Below are 18,825 nucleotides of genomic sequence, written 5' to 3' on the forward strand. Positions count from 1 at the left end.
CTATCAGGATTTTGCCAATAAAACCATGTATTGCTCCTTTTTGCCCAAATCAATGGAAGCTGTCTTGATTCTAAACCCATGGTTATCATGAGTAATGGTCTGGGTGAGGGCAAACAAATTGAAACTTAATCCAGACAATAGCAATAGCAGCTTCATTTATATACCACTTCATACCTCACTAAACAGTGTCTAAGAAGTTTACAGCTGTAAGCTAATTACCCCCAATAAGTTGGGTACTCATTTTAGTGACTTTGGAAGGATTCAAGTCTGAATCAACCCTGAGCCGCTGGCTGGGATTGAACTCATAAGTAAATGCAGTAGTGGCATTTAACCACTGCCCTACCAGGGCTTCTGGTCAGTTTAAAACAGACCTGGGAATGGGGATTTGACTTTTGTTAGATAGGGTTATACTACACCTGAAGATGCAGGTTTGCAGTTTTTGCACTTTTAAAGCTTGTGCACCAACTGCTTTGGTTCCTTGAGATGTTGGAACTGGCCATAGTGATAAATGCCTTAGTTACATCCTATTTGGACTACTGCAATGCAGTGTACATGGGTCTGCCTTTGAAGAATGTTCATAAACTTCAGCTGGTGCAAAGAGCAGCAGCCAGATGTTAACTGTGGCAGGTTACAGACACCATATTATGCCCCTGTTGAAACAGCTCCACTATCTTATCAGTTTGTTTCCAGACACAATTCAGAGTCCAATTTATGATCTATAAAGCCCTATGTGGCTCATGTCCAGGATATATGGCAGATAGTATCTCCCTATAAGAGCCTGCCTGGGCCCTGAGACCATCAGGAGAGGCTCTCTTCTCAGTCCCATCACTATCGCAAGCCAAGTTGATAGGGATGCAAGTGGAGGCCTTCTCGGTGTCTGCCCCTAGACACTGGAATGTCCTTCTCAAGAAAGCTGGAATGGCCTCCTCCTTGCTGTCTTTCCTTTGGCATGCAAGACCCTTTTCATTCCAACATGTTTTTGAAACAGAAAGTTTTTAAAGAAGAGGCTTGAGGCTGCTGTATTGTTTTAAACTGAACTGTTTTAAATGTTTTTTATCTTTTAAAATTGCATTTTATACTTATAACTAGAGGATTGAATTATTTTAATACTGTAAATAGTTTAATTGTATTTTAATGCTCACTCTCTGTAAGTTTTTAATAAGCCAGTTTGAGTTCCAATTCCAGGAGAAAATGGCTTATTATTATTATTATTATTATTATTATTATTTGCGTTTAATGTGCAGGATTCAACAACCATGTTTGTCATGGAAAATGTGGCACTGCCCTCTAGTGAGCATGTCATACGTGGCTAGTCATCTTCCAAGCTATAAAGGTGGGCAGGGATTGTTCTGCAGTTACACAGTGAATCATGTCACATCTGGAGCTTTTAAAATGGGGATCAGCACAGAGTATTGTTGGACAGCTTTATGCTAATGAACATTGGCTGTGTGGAGTAAATTGATAGCTTCTCCCATTGGTCTTTCCTACTCTAGAATGGGAAAGGAGGTGAAAGTTGGGCTTCGGTATTGTGCCGGATGCTGGTACTTGAATTCCCTTGCAAAGTTTTAAGCAGTGGTACTGAAGGCAGCATGCATCCCTTCCCTAGTGTCCTCTTCTTTAGGAAAAACATAAATGAAGGTTGCCCAGAAAGAAGGGAGAAGAAGGCTTGATATGTGAGGAAATGGTTACAGTAATGTTTTGCCTGTACCAAAACTAGTCCACACTGTTAGAGCCTGTTAATGTGGCCTTCTGTCATAAGCCATCTCTGATTTATACTGTACATTTGTTTCAGTCTTATCAGTTTTTTCCTTTCTCCTGACCTCATTCTGTATCATCACCACTGTTCACTCTTCTGTTTAAGTTGGCTGAGCCCATAAATGTTTCTGCTATAATAAATGTGTTAGTCATCATGCCACAAATTTCCTTGTGTGAGTATATTCTAAATGGAGTGGATGGGGTTTACTTAGATGTCCACTGAAATAGAATTTCCAATAAATTGAATAGTTGGCCTCATTGGTTTCATAGTCAATCACAACTGGCAGCTCTGTCTTCCACCACTATCTCTGCCCCAGAGCACCTGTTACCTGAGGTGGTCACCTTTCTCTGACAAGTATACCAGGCATGAGAAGGTGTCCTTTTCAGAGACTATGCAGCTTTTGCTTCACATGTGTTGTAAGATTGTGATGCTTCTTTCACCTGCTCATGCCTGGTATACTTGTCAGAGAAAGGTGACCACCTCAGGTAACAGGTGCTCTGGGGCAGAGATGGTGGTGGAAGACAGAGCTACAATTCCTTTATCTGAACTGAATCCCCAACACAACCTGCTGCTTACAGATATATTGGAAATAGAGTTTGGAAAACCTGCTAGCTAGCCTGCCATTGGGTATGCTGGCAGGGAATTCTGGCCATGGTAGTCTTCAAAAAAAGTAACTTCCCAAGATGCTGTGTCATCGGCTGTGTTCAAATAAGATTGAACTGCCCTGTTGGTTTCTGTTTTTCAGATTGGAGATGTTATTCTTTTCCTCCAGCAGCAAATTTCTTGGTCTTGCTCTGATAAAGGTGTTGAGCAAATGGATAGCAGCAAATTTCTTGGTCTTGCTCTGATAAAGGTGTTGAGCAAATGGATATATTCCCCACTGCTGTTTTCAGATAACAGTGAGATGGTCCCATTCTGTATAGCTTTATGTGCATATCACAAAGGAGGAATTATGGATATGATAGGGAACTTTGTGGCAGATACTAGTTTCACTGTGTTTAATGCTGTTGGTTGAGTAGCAGGCAGACAAACCTGTTTTGCAGTCAGATTGGTTGTCTTAATTTCTCTGCAAAAGGATACTTGTTTCCTAACTATTTCTGTGTTTTCCTCAAATAATTCTAGTCCTTTTATAAAGTAATTTCCAATTCAGTAGTATAAAAAGTAAATTCCAATTCAGTAGTACAGACATTAACTTCATGCTCTTGCAGATTTTCTGAGAGTGTCTATTAATAAGCTTTCATTCTGCATGCCGAGACCTCTGTTAAAAGAGGTATTCTCTTTTCTTATAAAGGCTTTTGTAATTTGGGGAGTGTGACGTACGCATTTAGGAGATGGATGCATCTACTGACCCATGGTGTTTCTATAGTACAATAAAATAAAATATAAAAAGCACTGTTGCCATGATCTTACATGTACAAATGCTGTTGGGTAGAGTTCAATCCATCACACACCTTCTCTTTTAGCTCTTGAGTAATATTAATGGTTACTCTGTGGTGGTGAAAATAGACTAAATGGCAGAGGGAGCTGCAGCCTTATATAGACTGTACAGGAACACCTACCTGTTTCAAATAATGTCACTTCTCCAGAGAAAAATGAACTGCACTCAAAGGTACTTTATATTTGTAATATCAGAACCTTTGCCTATATTCTCTGAGAATTCTTGGAGAACAGGTGAGGTCCCTGCAGACCTGAAGAAAAGGAGGTTGGGGAGAGGACTTGGACAACTACAACAGTCAGCTTGATTCATGCATGTTCTAGATTAGATCATTAAACAAATAGTCTTTGAGCTCTTAGATAATAATGTTTTGCTTGCTAAGAGCCAGTATGGATTTCTCTAAAGAGGCGACAAAATCTTATAGTGATCTGAAAGGATTTGGATTTCAGAAATGAAATTGTATACCAACAAAAAAGATGCCATAATTCATAAGATTTACATTTTGTATGACCTTTAAATTTTTCATTTGGTTAGTGTTTTGTTTTTGTTTGTTTTTTAAATTCAGTACAAACATGACATGTGAGTGCAGTTCTGTTTCCTGGTTTTATTCGCTACTGATCAAAAAGGTGAAAAATAAGTTTTGTTTCTAATTCAGTACAATATTTTCTGGTATTCACAAGAGGTAGGGGACAGGGGTGTCCTTACAGATGTTGTCTTGGACTGTAGATTTCATCAGCCTAACCATAATAGCCAGTGGTGATAATCATGGGAGTTGCAGTTCAGCATCTGGGGAACCACACAGTCATGATCTTAGCATTGTAGACCTTGGGGATATTAAGGTAAACATTACCCTCCATTCCACTAATTAGCCTTGTATCCTTTTTGCAGATCCAGAGGACAGTATGGCTGCCACTGCTGCTGTAAGCCCCAGTGAATACTTACAACCTGCTGCTTCAACAGCTCAGGTAGGTCTTTAATATAAACTGAACTAAAAATAAAAGCAACCAAATCCCCTAAGCAGTGTAATTTCCTTGTAATGTGCATTATATGGTGGTGTCACTGCAGGAGGAGACCATGGTTAGGCCCCAGTTACTAGTAAAACACTCTGTTGAGGAGGACTCATGGATTAGAGATTTATTGTGCCACAAGTGAAGAGAGATGTTCACTGATCAGTTTCTATAGGACTGGAACCCAAGTCCAGAGGTAGAAGGCTCAGTCTGCATAGAAAGTGTGGGCAACAGTAAACCTTTTCAAAGATAATCATGGCCAGCAAAATTTGTGAGATGGTACTTTTGTAGAATTCTGCTGGAGAATCATATGTTTCAGGGCTCTGGATGTAAAAAGTGGCTTCCTTTTAGAAATCAATATGACAGGGGAAAATCAAGAAACTTTTCTAGCTTTTCTCTAGGATGTTTTCTCCCCTTCCTTCTGAAGTGGTTCTGGAGTAGCTGTGTATTGAACATATATATTTAAAAGATTCAGTTAAAATGTTCAGAGAATTTAAGCATCTTCTTTGTGAATAAGGTTTAAGGTGATTGGAAAATATACTTTGTTTTTGTTGTATGCTGTCAAGTTGACTTCAGCTTACAATGAACCTATGAAGACAACCGGTCATCAACTTCCCTGCTTATGTCTTGCAAACTCAGAGCCAAGCTTCCATGAGTGAATCAGTCCACTTTTAGTGTGGGCTTCCTCTTTTCCTTCTGCATTTCACTTTACCAAGCATTATCACATTTTCCTGTGGGCCATGTCTTCTTTGTCCAACGTAGGGGCAGGCAGAGTGTGGGCCATGAATGGCCCCACAGGAGTGTTTTAATAGTTCAGAGGGCTCCCTAGGAGTCAAAAAAAGGGTGGTTCCTCCTAAAAGGCCCCAAGATGTTGTGGAGGGCATTTCTACCATGTTTGGAGGCCCCTGGGCCCCCGAGGGTCAAAAACATTTTTCTTCCCTGAAATGTTCCAAAATGCCCATTGGGCATGGGATACATTGCTTTCATTGCTTCTGATTCAGGCTTGATTTGCTCTAAGACCCATTCCTTTGTCTTTTTGATATCTGTAGAACTCTCCTCCAGCACTTCATTTCAAATGAGTTAATTTTCTTCCGAACAACTTCATTTTCCAGCTTTCACAACCATACATATAAGTTCAGCCTAGAAAAATAGTAATAGAAAGTCTGTGTGGCATGGCAAAGATTTATTATGCTATGAACTGTGGATAAAAAGGGAGAATTCTTTTTCAAAGTGCTAGAATGCATATGATGAAAATTATTTGACAGTATATTTTGAATTAAGAAGCATTCATTTCCACAGTGCATAATTAACTTCTGGATGCCACAGGCTGTTGTGATGACTGCTGTCATGGATTGCTCTCAGTATTGGTTAGAGAAATGGACAAAGATAGATCTATCAACTTCTGTGAGTTGGTATTTCTAAAAAGGGAACTTCTAGACACTTCATTACCAGGTGCTGAGGAGACTTCATGGGAAGGCTAGCAGTTTGCATATTCCTGCATATGAAATATTGAATTTTTAAGAATTCTCCTTCTGATGGCACACTGGGAAATAAAACGCAACATTTCAAAAATTATGTTTGGAGTTCCTTTTCTTGTCTAAAAAGATGGATACATAATACAGTACTGCAAACATTAGTTGGTCCTAATCTGTTATTTTACTGACTTTATGAGTTTGATTTTAATGTCTCAGCCTGGATTTTTTATTTTGCTCTATGACAGGTTAATGACACCCACTTTCATCCGTTTGTCAACTTTCTGGAAAGGCCACTGGTTCCTTTTGGGAGTAGGGGACAGTGCCACTGTTTGAGCATGGCTGGCTGGCCCTTTACCTTTCCAACTAGAGAGCTTTTTACTTTTGCAGAAGGCAAGACAGGTGGAGGCATACCAGACCTTTATAATACTATGAACATTAATGTTCATAGTACTCCTGGAATCACTTGATAAAATTAATCCTCCATAAATACAGCCTGATAAAATGAATTTATTTCTTTATATAAAAGCAACAAAATTGGATGGAAACACTAAGTACAGTGCCCAAAACTGTATTTTATTTCTAAATTTTGTACAAAAAAATAGGCAAAGCAATGCAACATTGACAGTAGACATGTCACATAACTAAACAGCATGCCACATCTCATTGGGGAAGGGTAAAACTCCCTGAGAACTTGGCATTCAGATAAGCCCTAGCAGGATTGAATCTAAAGAGGGATGTTCATTTTCCAGAAGAGTTTGTTGTTGTGTGCCTTCAAGTCCTTTCTCATTTATGGCAACCCTTAGTTAAGCTTATCATGGTTTGGAAATAAAGGGGTGTTGTTGCACAGTTAAAATTAACTAATTTATGATCACATGAACATTCATAAAGGACCATTCTTCCACCTTTTCCTGTTTAAAATAGGAATTTACTTCATAAGAATGGCCTAAACACCTTAAAAGCACCATATCTGATCTTGGAAACTAAGCACAGTCAGCCTTGGTTAGTATGTGGATGGGATATCACCAATGAATATCAAGTGCTGTAGGCTACATTTCAGAAGAAGGAACTGGCAAAACCACCTCTGAGTATTTCCTGCCTAAAATAACCCTATGAAATTCATGCAGATGTGATAAGTTGATAGGTGACTTGAAGGCATGGTTAGTGGGAATCTGTGGGGGGAAAGGCAATTATTTATGCAGTGAGTTTGGAGTGCTGATGACAGAATGCTAATACAAAAATTTAATACGGAACTGGGCATAGTGATTACAAACTTCTGAAAACAGGGCAATACATAAAATGCTACTTTATTACTTTCCCTTTTGTATGCTTTCACTTTCTACTGGTTTACATTAAGAAAGGATATATTAGATTTTCTCTTACATGTGGGTGGGAGGAATGCATATTGAAATGTGTGAGGTGTTGTATACCAGCTGCCCCTGTAGATTGAGTCTTTAGTTTATTCCCTCGAACATTTCTTAAATTCCCCCCATTTGCTGAGCCCAGCTGGTATTTTGCTTTTGATATGCAACTGCATTAATTTTCCCCGTGTTGCTTGGTATTTGTGTGAAGTTAACCCAAGAGAACATTTTAAATGTAAAATGTAGATGTCGTTTGTTGTCATTTGCTGTCAAGTAGACTACAACTCACAATGACTCTGTGAATGACAGACATCCAAGATCTCCAGTCATCAGCTGTTCTGCTCAAGCCTTGCACACTCAGGGCTGTGGATTATTTGATTGGATCAGTTTTCCTGTAGTTGATCTCCCTCTTTTCCTAAAGCCTTCCACTTTACCAACGGCAGGGAGGAGGAGCAACAGGCGCATGTGCACCTGTTCCTCCCTCTCCCTGACCTGTGCCCGGCGAAATGGCATCACATGCCACCTGTGGTATGCATGCCATAGGTTCGCCATCATGAGCCTAGATTATTCTGACTAGTATTTAATGATGTGCCTTTATACTGTGGGATCTTATCTAGTTCTTCCAAATCCTTCTTTTGATTTCTTGACTGCAGTCTCCATTTTCTCTGAGCCACTATAGGAAATCTTTAACTATTTCAATAGCTCCATTAACTGCTTGAAAACTATGTAATTTGTCTGTGTTATTTATTTTATTCTTTTCAATTTTCAACTTGAACCCTGTTTTTACTCTTGCTGTGTGTGTATGTACACGCCTTCAAGTTGCCTGCTGACTTATGCAGCCCCATGAATTTCATAGGCAAGAAACAGTCAGAGGTGGTTTTGCCTGTTCCTCCCTCTGAAATATAGCCTACAACAGCTGCTATTCCTTGGTGGTCTCCCATCCAAGTATTCACTATGGCTGACCCTACTAAGTTTACAAGATCAGACAGGACCTGCAGCCTTTAGGTTATTAAGATCCTTTGCAGATTGCTGACATTCCTTTTAAGGCTCAGTTAATGCCCTCACTTATTCCTTATTTTTATTTTTGCATTTCAAGAGTCCACTCTGCCCTTCTGCTTCACAGCCATCAGAAGAGAGTTGTGTAAAGATTGCAAGTTGCAATTTGCAACACACATATTCTACACTTGGTGGCATGTTGGCTGTCCAATGTATCTTGTACTATAGAAAATTTTAAAAATGAGCGCAATTATTATTTCATCATGTCCACTTATGTGAACTCTTTGGGTTGAAGAAAAATTAGTACTATATGCTCAATGTGTGGAAAGAGTGTAGAAGTCAGGCCTATCATGTTTCAAATGCATATATCTACTTACAAGGTGTTAGGCCTTGTCAGTGAGATTCAGATTTTTTATAAAAAAACTCTATAGAGTAGTTGGACAAATGTGGGATGTGAACTTCTAGTTATTCTTTTCAGAAAAGTAATAGCATACCCTAGTGCTCAGAGGAATAGACTAGCAAATGAATATACTGCTAAGCTTGTTTCTATTTCACAAAATGTCTTGCTTCTTAATCAGTTACTCAGTCAGTCAAGTACAGATAGAGGCAAAATGTGATATGTTGCCTGTACCTTTGGATTAACATCCATCCTTTAGTGAACTAGAATGTTCTTCAGTTGTTCTAGTTGTACTGAATCAGCTTTTTCTCACTGTGAAATGGAACTGATACGCAGTGCAGAGTGAGTGAAGCTGAAAGTACTACAGTTATACCTCAGCAAATGAAAGGTAGACTGTTGATATGAGATACTTTAGGTACAACTCTTTAGGGATGTGTCCTTTTAAAAACCAGTGTTCTATGAGTTGCTGTCATTTTTTGTTAAACGTGAAGAAAGTATATATCATTCCGTACATTACTACTAATATTCCTGTAGCGTAATTTCCACATAAATGTTTGAATGTGTTTGAATATAACATTTAAACCAAACATGCTGAATAAGAAAACATTATTAGGAGTATCAGAAGAATTTTCAATTTCACTTTTTCCAGAAAATTCACATCGCTACAGTAATGAGAGAGAGTAGCAAATGAATATGTCATTGTTTTGAGTAATGAATAAACCATGGTTTTATCTCCAGCTTGGTTTATACTCCATAGAATACTTAGAAAGCAGAAGATGAAGGAAAACTGTGTTTACTTTTTTTTGAGAAAAGTCAGAGCAGGGGATCCCTGAGCAATATTGATCTACTTTATGGAGTTGTTGTAAATTTTGAAAAATTTCTGGAAAATTGTTGTAAATTCTAAAAATGTGGAGCACTTTGGACACTCAGTGCACTATATAAATAAGAGTATTGCTTATTTTGAGAATGTGCTGATGCTAAATTAATTGAGTTGGATTCATACTCATTTACGTTAGTCATCTTTAGTCCTATTTAAGTCCATATCCTAAATATATTTTTTCTGTTCATTTCAATGGGATTAAAACCTTAGTGCCTGTTCATTTGAGGATATTCTTTTAAAACAAAACAGCATCTCCCAAACTTGCCAAAATCATGACTGTTTCCTCACATTAGGTTTCATGATTTGCTGATTCTGCTGTGTTTAATTTGAAATGACTATTTGTCTAGATATCCTAAAGGCACCAGATACTGTCTGATCTTGGAAGTTAAGTAGGGTCAGCCATGGTTAGTTCCTGGATGGGAGACCAGCAAGGAATATCAGGTGCTGTAGGCTATATTAATATAAATAATAATAAAACTTTTATTTATATCCCGCTTTTTGTAAAAACAAATCAAAGCAGCGAACAACATATAAAATCATTCAAAAATTTATACAATGTTCCCCCCTTAAAAAAGAATTAAACAATTAAGATTAAAATTACAGAAATCACTTTAAAAGCTACTAAAAAATCAAATGATCACGGGCAGAGTAATAGCATAGCACAAATATCCATGGTGTAAGGAGTGATCATTATGTGGCTGAGGACATATTTTGGAAAAGCCTGCCAGAAGAGATCCATCTTGACAGCTTTTTTAAGGTTGGTAATTTGATGGATCCCAGTCTGTGGCAGGCAATTCCACAGACTGGGAGTGGTTGCGGAGAAAGTCCTTTGGGGGGTAGCAACTAGCCTGGTCTTTAAAGGTTGCAATAGGTTCCTCCCAGAGGACAGAACTGGCAAAACTGCCTCTGAATATTCCTTGCTTAAGAAAACCTTATAAAATTCATGGGGTTGCCGTAAGTTGACAGGTGACTTAAAGATGCATGGACACATTTGCCTGCTAACCTGCCTTTGATATCACCCATATTTCTTCCATTCTTGTAGGATTCTCAGCCTTCTCCACTCGCCCTCCTTGCTGCCACATGCAGCAAAATTGGTCCTCCAGCTGTTGAAGCAGCCGTGGCCTCTCCTGTTCCTCCCCAGCCTGCCCCTCGGAAATTGGTCCCCATCAAGCCTGCTCCACTCCCACTTAATTCCAACAAGAACAACATTGGGATCTTGTCTTCAAAAGGGAACCTCTTCCAGATCCAGGGCTCTCAGCTTGGGACCTCGTATCCTGGGGGGCAGTTGGTGTTTACCATCCAGAACCCAGCTATAATCAACAAAGGGGCCCGCTCCCCTGCCAACATCCAGTACCAGGCAGTTCCACAGATACAAACAACATCAGGACAGACCATTCAAGTGCAACAGAACTTGGGCAACCAAATACAGATTATTCCCAGCTCCATCCCCCCTTCCTCCTCCTCCTCTTCGTCGTCATCATCCTCCTCTTCTTCAGCTCATAAGCCTGTGCCGATCAAGCCAGCGCCAGCTCACAAGACCCCAGCCACGGCTGTCCATAGCCCCACCAATGTGGTCAAGTTAACTGGCACCAGTGGAAATGTCACCCTTACTCTGCCAGTGAGCAATCTGGTCACTGCTGGAGACACCAGTACTCAAACTCAGATAGTCCCAGACAGTCCATCAAAGCCAAACAAAAAGGCCCGGAAGAAGGCAGTGTCACCAGCCCAGACCACTGCGATGGCTGTGACCGAACAGGTGGAGACAGTTTTGATAGAAACCACAGCTGACAATATCATCCAGGCAGGGAACAACCTCTTGATTGTGCAGAGCCCTGGGTCGGGCCAGCCAGCAGTGGTCCAGCAGGTACAAGTGGTCCAACCCAAGCAAGAACAACAGGTTGTTCAGATCCCCCAGCAAGCTCTGCGGGTAGTCCAGGCGGCCTCAGCCACACTCCCAACTGTTCCCCAGAAGTCCCCACAAAATTTCCAGATCCAGACATCTGAGCCGATCCCCACTCAGGTATTATCTAGATTTTATGGTTTATGAGACATTTTTATGTGTTCAAATTGTATGTTGTCTGCTTATGTGATGATTCAGAAATACAGTAAATAAAATGTGAGACTTCAGATGCAAGTCAAGATTGCCTGGAATTCTGGAATGAAATGGAACTGGAAAAATAACAAAATCATGTAGCGTAATCAATTACATATTTAGTCGGTTCTTTGTTTTATACATGCATATATAAATAATACCTTTTGAGAATCACTTCTTTATGAAAGGGGATGGACAATCAATTTGGTGCAGCCACATGGAAAGATGGTTTTCTCTGTAGTGGAAAGTGCTGTACGTGGGGGTAGGTTCTGATATTTATCTCCCCGCCCCAAATAGGAAGTCTTATAATCTCTGTATTTGAGTAATTACAGTATTCTAATTCCTCTTTCTACACAGCTTTCCTCTGCATCTATGTTTCTATCAGGGACCTTTTGATTATGTATGTGTGGGTAATTCATCCCATTCTTAGGGATTCTAAAAGCAGGAAATAAAGTCTTCTGAAACTACATCTCTATTTAGCATTTTTTCATCATCTTTGAAACAGGCTAGGTTGACTGGATTTTAATTTAGATTATGAAAGTGGGTTTTAATACTGAAATATTTAAATTGAATCTGTTTCAGTTTATTTATCTTATTTATATAAGCTCTAAGTCTCCCTTTTGTGGTCAAGGTGACTTAACAAACACTAAAGAAAGAAAGTCAGCACACACATATTATTTCACCTTTTTGCTTAATCTGGGGAGGGGTGGCAAGAAAAATCAAATAGTAGATTTCTGTCTTACGCCTAGATTTCTGTTTAGTATTTGTGGTTGTTTTGGAACCTAGCTTATTTTCATACTGTTGTTTAGAATTAAGGAACAGCGGAGTTCTCCGATACACTGTGTTCAGAAGTGAGTAAATTGAGTACATGTCTGAAATTTCCCAGTATGGCATGGTGATAGACGGGTTTAAGTGAACAGCATCATGAATTTACATAGTGAAGGGAACAATGCACAGTTTAAGGAAGCGTATACCTCGTGTTCATGTGATATACCCATTATCCTTATTGGGGAAGTGGTAGAAAATGTGTTGAAAGGCAAGTGAGAATTTGGATTTCACTAGGTCAATTATTTCTCTACTTAGGAAAGATGTTATATGATGTACCAGAAAGTGTTCAGTGCTGAGAGGTTCCACACTGCATTTCTTAACTTTTTGTGCCCTTCTTCTAGATCTATTTCAAGACTCCTTCTGGTGAGCTGCAAACAATGCTGCTCCAAGAAGCTCCTGGCGTTAATGTGGCCCCTTCTGCCACTGCTTCCTCAACCACTTCCTGCAGCAGTCCTGCCCCTCGCAGTTCCCAAACAGGAGGCAGTACCAAAAAGACAGGGGCTCGCAAAGAGCGTGCCCTGCCAAAGATTGCCCCTGCTGGGGGCATCATCAGCCTCAATGCTGCTCAACTGGCTGCTGCTGCTCAGGCCATGCAGACCATCAGCATCAACGGAGTTCAAGTTCAAGGCGTTCCTGTAACTATCACCAACACCGGAGGTGAGATATGTGATGAGCAGCATCTCCTGCTGAATGTGTGATATAGAATTGCGTCTTGGTGGTATTTGTGACATTGAGAACACCTGACATTTAAAAAGTGATTTGAAAAACTAGGGAGAAATGATGTAGAGAATTAGAGTAGGAGTGGGATAGAACACAGTTTTTGTACAATGTAAGAATGTTGACAAAACTGAGAGGGGAAAGAAAAAAATCCATAAGAATGTTACAGGAAGGGTGCAATGGTAAGCTAATAGGTGGGAAATGCATTGAACCAGATGGACTATACTTTCAACTAAGTGCTTCAAAAGGATGTAAGTTCTACTGTTCTGTGCAGCCTCTGGTACGTGAAATACATAGATGTCAAAGACAGTAACATAATCATTGAATGACCCTATTGCTTGTTATGCCTGCCCCACACTGCATACAGCCTTGCAAAGGAGACAATGAGCTGTTTCATGAGATGTTTTGAAGAGAGGTGCAATCTTTAGAGTGTTTTGCATGACTTGTCTGCTTGTTCACTGGTTAGGACTAGCTGCTTTCTGAATGTAAAAATAGCAAGATCTGCTGACCAGGGCAGAACTTAATTTTTCCTCCCAGGCTTCAAAGGACTGTTGAAAGTGATGTTATGGCTGCTACTTTAGGGTTTCTTGCCCTGGAAGAACCATGTGCAAGTAGTAATGGCATACTTTCTAACTTGTGGGAGGCATATTCCAACTGTGTACATGATCTCGTCTAGCTTCTCAAGGCATGTGCAGTTATAATAGTGCTGTGGCATTGCTCCCTACTTCCTCTGCTTTAGATGTAAGGGTTCCCACAACACTTACTTTTCAAGCTGAAATGGTATGCGAGTCTTAGCTTTCAGAATGTAGGAAGATGTCAGAGAAATGGGGGCTGGGCAGGAGTCCTGTGACATAGAGTTCTAAATGAGAACTAAAAGTAAGAACAATATAGATAGAAGCAAGGTGCTCCCATGAAAGGCTGGGGAAGAAATTCTTAGTGGCTGGACTCAAGAAGGAACAAAGTGCAGGATTTCAGAACCACAGAGGTATTTTGAACAATTTACAGCCCTGACCCTCTAAAAAGCAATAGAGAAAAGTTGAAAGGATGGGGGTACAAAACAGAATTCCAGGGATATGGTATGTTGGCTTGCTTTGGTTTTTTTGAAATTACTATCCCCAGCTGAATTTGGGTGCATGTTAGTAGTGAAAAGGCTATGAATGATAGTTTCATTGTCCCTCTCCCTGTAGGCCAGCAACAGCTGACAGTGCAAAACGTCTCAGGCAACAACCTGACTATAAGCGGTCTGAGCCCTACCCAAATCCAGCTGCAGATGGAGCAGGCACTCTTGGGAGATCTGCAGCCTGGAGAGAAGAGACGGCGGATGGCTTGCACCTGTCCCAATTGCAAGGATGGGGAGAAAAGGTAAGGACGGGTGCCATAGTGCTCCAGGTCTGAAAGGGACACCAAAATCCCAAGGTCTCTCAACAAATGACTGCCCTGGGCAGTTATTTGAGGCCGTGGTGGATAAGTAATATGGAAGTAGTAATCCAAAATAATTTTTTCTCCCCAGTATCTGGAGCAGTCACAGCACTCTTGGGGTTGCGGTTGTGATGGTTCCTAGGCTGATTGTTAGGACAATAGATGAAATCCTGGAATGAGCCTGGGAATAGTGGCCAAAGTCCAGCTCTAAGTCATTGCCAGATAGGGCAGTGCTTCTGTAATTAATATGTATGGGAGTGAGGTGTAGTTGACTTCAGGATTATCATTCAGATAGCTGTAGGTTTTGCTAGGCACAGGGGAAGGGATATTTTAGTCCTTGCCAGAATGGCAAGTGTGTATTGTTACAAAGTATTAATGGAGCATTGTTTATTTGATGGAAGAAGCAGTGGAGTATTGCCAGGTAGAGAAGTAGCAGTTTTTACCAGTTAGCACTGGTGTAGTTATTATTATTAGTTACATGCATATCCTGCTCAGATTCCTTCATTAAGCTCAAGTTAGCATAGATCACCATGTACAGTTGCAGTAGCTGAACAGTTAAGAAAGCAGATAGAAAGAAAATAAATTCATTTCAGAGATGGTGCTGGAGAAGAGTGCTAAGGATTCCGTGGTCAGCCAAAAAGACAAACAAATGGGTCCTAGAACAGATCAAGCCAGAAATCTCTCTAGAAGCCAAGATAACTAAACTGAGGCTGTCATACTTTGGTCACATCATGAGAAAGCATGACTCATTGAAAAAAAACCCAATACTGCTAGGAAAGGTATAAGGTAGTAGAAAGAGGAAGACTGCATGATAGATGGATGGACTCTGTTAAAGAGGTCATCGATATGAATTTACAGGAACTAAGCAGAGCAGTGGAGGAGAAGGAGTCTTGGAGATGTCTCATCCACGGGGTCACCATGGGTCAACATCGAGGGCAGTTAACAACAGCAACAACAGGACATAGATGGTAGGTCCTAAATATCGTAAAACGCACCAGATCTCATCTGATCTTGGATGCTAACCCAGGCTAACCCTGGTTAGTACTTGGATGGCAGATATCGAATGAATACCAGGTGCTGTGGGCTATATTTCAGAGGAAGGAAATGACAGGCATCTTGAAGGGACATACACACACACACAAACACACATGATAGATGGTACTCCTGCTCCTCTTCCCTACTTTATCCTCACAACTTACTTACGGGAATGGAAGAATTACTAGCACAAGGTCAACCAAACATGGTTTATTAGGGATCTGGACCACCCAAGTTCCAGTCCAGCAGTCTAATCACAACATTAGATTGGCTATGATGCTGTTTCTTGGATTGCCTCTAGAGAAGATAGTGAATAATATGATTTAAAGGTGCCGCAAGGAACCCTGGATTGTTCTTGTGGTTTCTGAGGTCTCTGTACACTTCAGATTGTAAATCTCCCTGCTCTTTTCTTCCTTCCAGGTTGGGAGATCAGGGTAAGAAGAGGCACATCTGCCATGTTCCTGAATGTGGGAAGACTTTCCGCAAGACCTCTCTGCTGCGGGCTCATGTGCGCCTGCACACAGGCGAGCGCCCTTTTGTGTGCAACTGGGTTTATTGTGGGAAACGGTTCACACGCAGTGATGAGCTGCAACGGCACGCCCGGACACATACAGGTCTGTCCTGTCATCCCTGTTTTTCTGTACAAGAATAGCGGGTAGAAAATATGTCTAATATAGGTTCTTCAGGTGCTTCTTTATATTATCACAGTCAGCTGTGCACTCACTGTGTAAAGCAGACCTGTGTTGTAATTTTTTCTATGGACGGAAAGATTAAAAATCAAGGAACAGTGATCTAGTTTTCATTGAAGTGATATCGGTCTATTTTGGCTGTACTGCTTTGGAACTGCAAGTGAAGTTCATGTGACTGCATTCTTTCCTCATTTAATATTTTGAAAGGAAATCCCTCTCTAGGGATAAGGGATAGTGGAGTTATAGCCAAGAAATATTTGGGGGGGTGGAGGCACATGTTGCTCACATTAAGTCTAAACCTCATCTGTTCTTTCTTCATAGACCTAGATTTTGTTGACTTTGTGTACCCCTTTGTGTACCCACTGTGCACAGTGGTTCTTCATAAATGGGATGGAAGTTATTTGGGTGTCTGTGTGTTCCACTTTATGAATTCATAAAACTTGGATGGAGAGCTGTGGCCTGCCGCTGTTTTGAGACTGCAGCTCCTAAGACTCTTCACCATTGGCTGTGTTAACTAGGGCTATTGGGAGCTTTCATGGTTTTAGGCTTTCTCATGTTCGCAGCATCATAAGAACTGGATAAAGTTATATCAGATCAGTATCTGTTATCTAGCATTGTAGTTCTAAAATGGTTTTGCCATATGCTCTGGAGGAATTTATTGTCAGGTTATGAGAATCTGATATCCACTGTTCTTATTATGAGTTTCTTCCCATTGATGTGCTATGAAGAATAATGCTTGAAAGATCAGCTCCCTGCCCTTTTTTTTTAAGGTAAGCCATCTAAGCAATTGTCTATAACTATGTTTTGTGTCAGTGCATGTCACATTGTATGTGTGACACAAACCATCATATATTCTCAGTCTTGCTCTTGTTTCTTCCTCTGGGCAGGTGACAAGCGTTTCGAGTGTGCCCAGTGCCAAAAGCGCTTTATTAGAAGTGATCATCTGACGAAGCACTATAAAACCCACCTGGTCACCAAGAACTTGTAGGGCTAGATGCAACCAGGAAAAGTGGAGAGCAGTAGGGGTGTTAGTAACCCCTTGCCATGGGAGATGGTCTCTCCAACGACAGCAAAATGCCTAAGAAACACTCCTCGTTGGGACATTGGCTTTCCCAGACACATCTGCACAAGGAGAGTGTTAATGGTCACTGTTCCTTTCCTCAGATGGCCTCCACCTTCTGGTTACATGCCTTTGGAACTTCTTTGAAGGTTCATCAGATGCTGCGTCTTCAGCCTGGGATAAAGAAGACTGGTGGCTAAAATCAGCACAAAGCCCAGCAGTGAGCAGGGGAAAGGATGGGAAAATAGCTAAGCAAAGCCCATCCACCTACTGATCTCAGGAGCTTGCAAAGCGAACACTCTGCTCCGCTGCACCCAAAGGTCTCCTTGTGTGTTTGATAGTAGCACCAGCGAAACTGTAAATTCCACTTATAATCTTGGTTTCTCTTCCCATCCATCCCCATGTGCTTGTGAAGCTTTTGAACGGGGGACCAGGAAACAACCTGAAATAGGATTCTCTGTCCTCCAAGCACATTCCTACTTTATATTTAAAATTATAAATATCTATAAATATATATCTATATATTAAAAAAATCCTTAAGCAGCCCATTTTTTTCTACAGAGAATGTTGCCTTACATTTTTCCCCCAGGTTCAAATTATGTATTGTGAGCATTTTTTAAAAAAATTAAAGAACCCTTGCCTCATATGGCACAACCCAATGTCCCTTTGCTAATGTGAGACCTTGTTCCCAGACAGTGCCATTATCAGGTTTGTGTACTTACATGCTTTGTGTACGCCCAGGGCTTTTTAGGGTATATATGGCAACAGCACTTTGTTCAGGAGAGTGGTGAATGTGCATTTGTGAACAGCAGCCCTTGTGCATAGTTACATGAACTGCTGAATCATAGCTAAGGGCCCTCAGCAAGACAGCCACAGATGAAACAGAAAGATGTACATGTAGTATATGCAAGTTGTATATAACTATGGAGTTAATGTGCAGTTTTGCCCTTCTTGGTTCAGCAGCTTTCTGCGCACATTGTGATGCAACTCCAAGTGCAAAACTATGTAGAATGCTTTCACTGAATTGGGGCAATAGGCCATAATGCAGTTCAGGGTTGCACTTATCAGACCCTGGTAAAAGTCAGTTGATAGTGTGTGTGCTAAAATGCAAGCATTCTTCCTACTCCCCCCCAAAATGGAGTTCTCTCGCTCACTCTCTCCCACCCCCTTTTTTGTTCTATTGGATTTTTTTCTAAGCAAACAGGGTTCTTTCCTCCTCTCCTCCTTCCCCTTCAAAATACTCGTCATCACCCCCTTCTGTGTATTATAGTGTATATTGTATCATAGACTATATATTGAGTTATGTGTTTCCTATATGTTTCAAAAACATAAGGCTTGTTATTTTTGAGCTTCTAAATTAAAAAATCCACTTTATTTTTTAGTTGTAACTGCTTGAAGCATTTTTTTTAAAAGGGGCAAATCCTTTGTGTTTTTATTAATGCTGTAATGTGACTGACCAGTATGTAGATAGCCTTGAATGGGGAGAGTAAAATCAGATTTATGGATAGGTAATTGTAATTGGTTCAGGAAATATATGCAGTGGAAGAATGGAACATTTAGGTGGTTTCATGAAGGGTTAAGTTGGACTAGAATGTTTTTATTTTTTTACTTTATTGAGACTCCTAGTAGTGTTTTCCCAAATTCTGCTCTGATTGGCCAGAATGTACATTTCAGTTTTAAG

At 40.5% G+C, this 18,825-nt stretch overlaps 1 protein-coding gene across 1 annotated transcript in view; it reads left to right on the top strand.

Moving 5' to 3' along the window:
* Window positions 1–18,525, top strand: part of SP2 (Sp2 transcription factor) — a 23,332-nt gene extending 4,807 nt beyond the window's left edge. The window contains exons 2-7 of the mRNA XM_042475958.1: window positions 4,080–4,156; window positions 10,347–11,324; window positions 12,566–12,881; window positions 14,129–14,303; window positions 15,816–16,009; window positions 16,972–18,525. Of these exons, the coding sequence (XP_042331892.1) occupies window positions 4,094–4,156; window positions 10,347–11,324; window positions 12,566–12,881; window positions 14,129–14,303; window positions 15,816–16,009; window positions 16,972–17,072 (1,827 nt within the window). The 5' untranslated portion in view covers window positions 4,080–4,093 and the 3' untranslated portion in view covers window positions 17,073–18,525. The remainder of the gene's footprint in view (window positions 1–4,079; window positions 4,157–10,346; window positions 11,325–12,565; window positions 12,882–14,128; window positions 14,304–15,815; window positions 16,010–16,971) is intronic.
* The last annotated feature ends 300 nt before the right edge of the window (window positions 18,526–18,825 follow it).

The sequence above is a fragment of the Sceloporus undulatus genome, chromosome 6 (assembly GCF_019175285.1).
Source record: "Sceloporus undulatus isolate JIND9_A2432 ecotype Alabama chromosome 6, SceUnd_v1.1, whole genome shotgun sequence".
In the NCBI taxonomy this organism is placed as follows: domain Eukaryota; kingdom Metazoa; phylum Chordata; class Lepidosauria; order Squamata; family Phrynosomatidae; genus Sceloporus; species Sceloporus undulatus.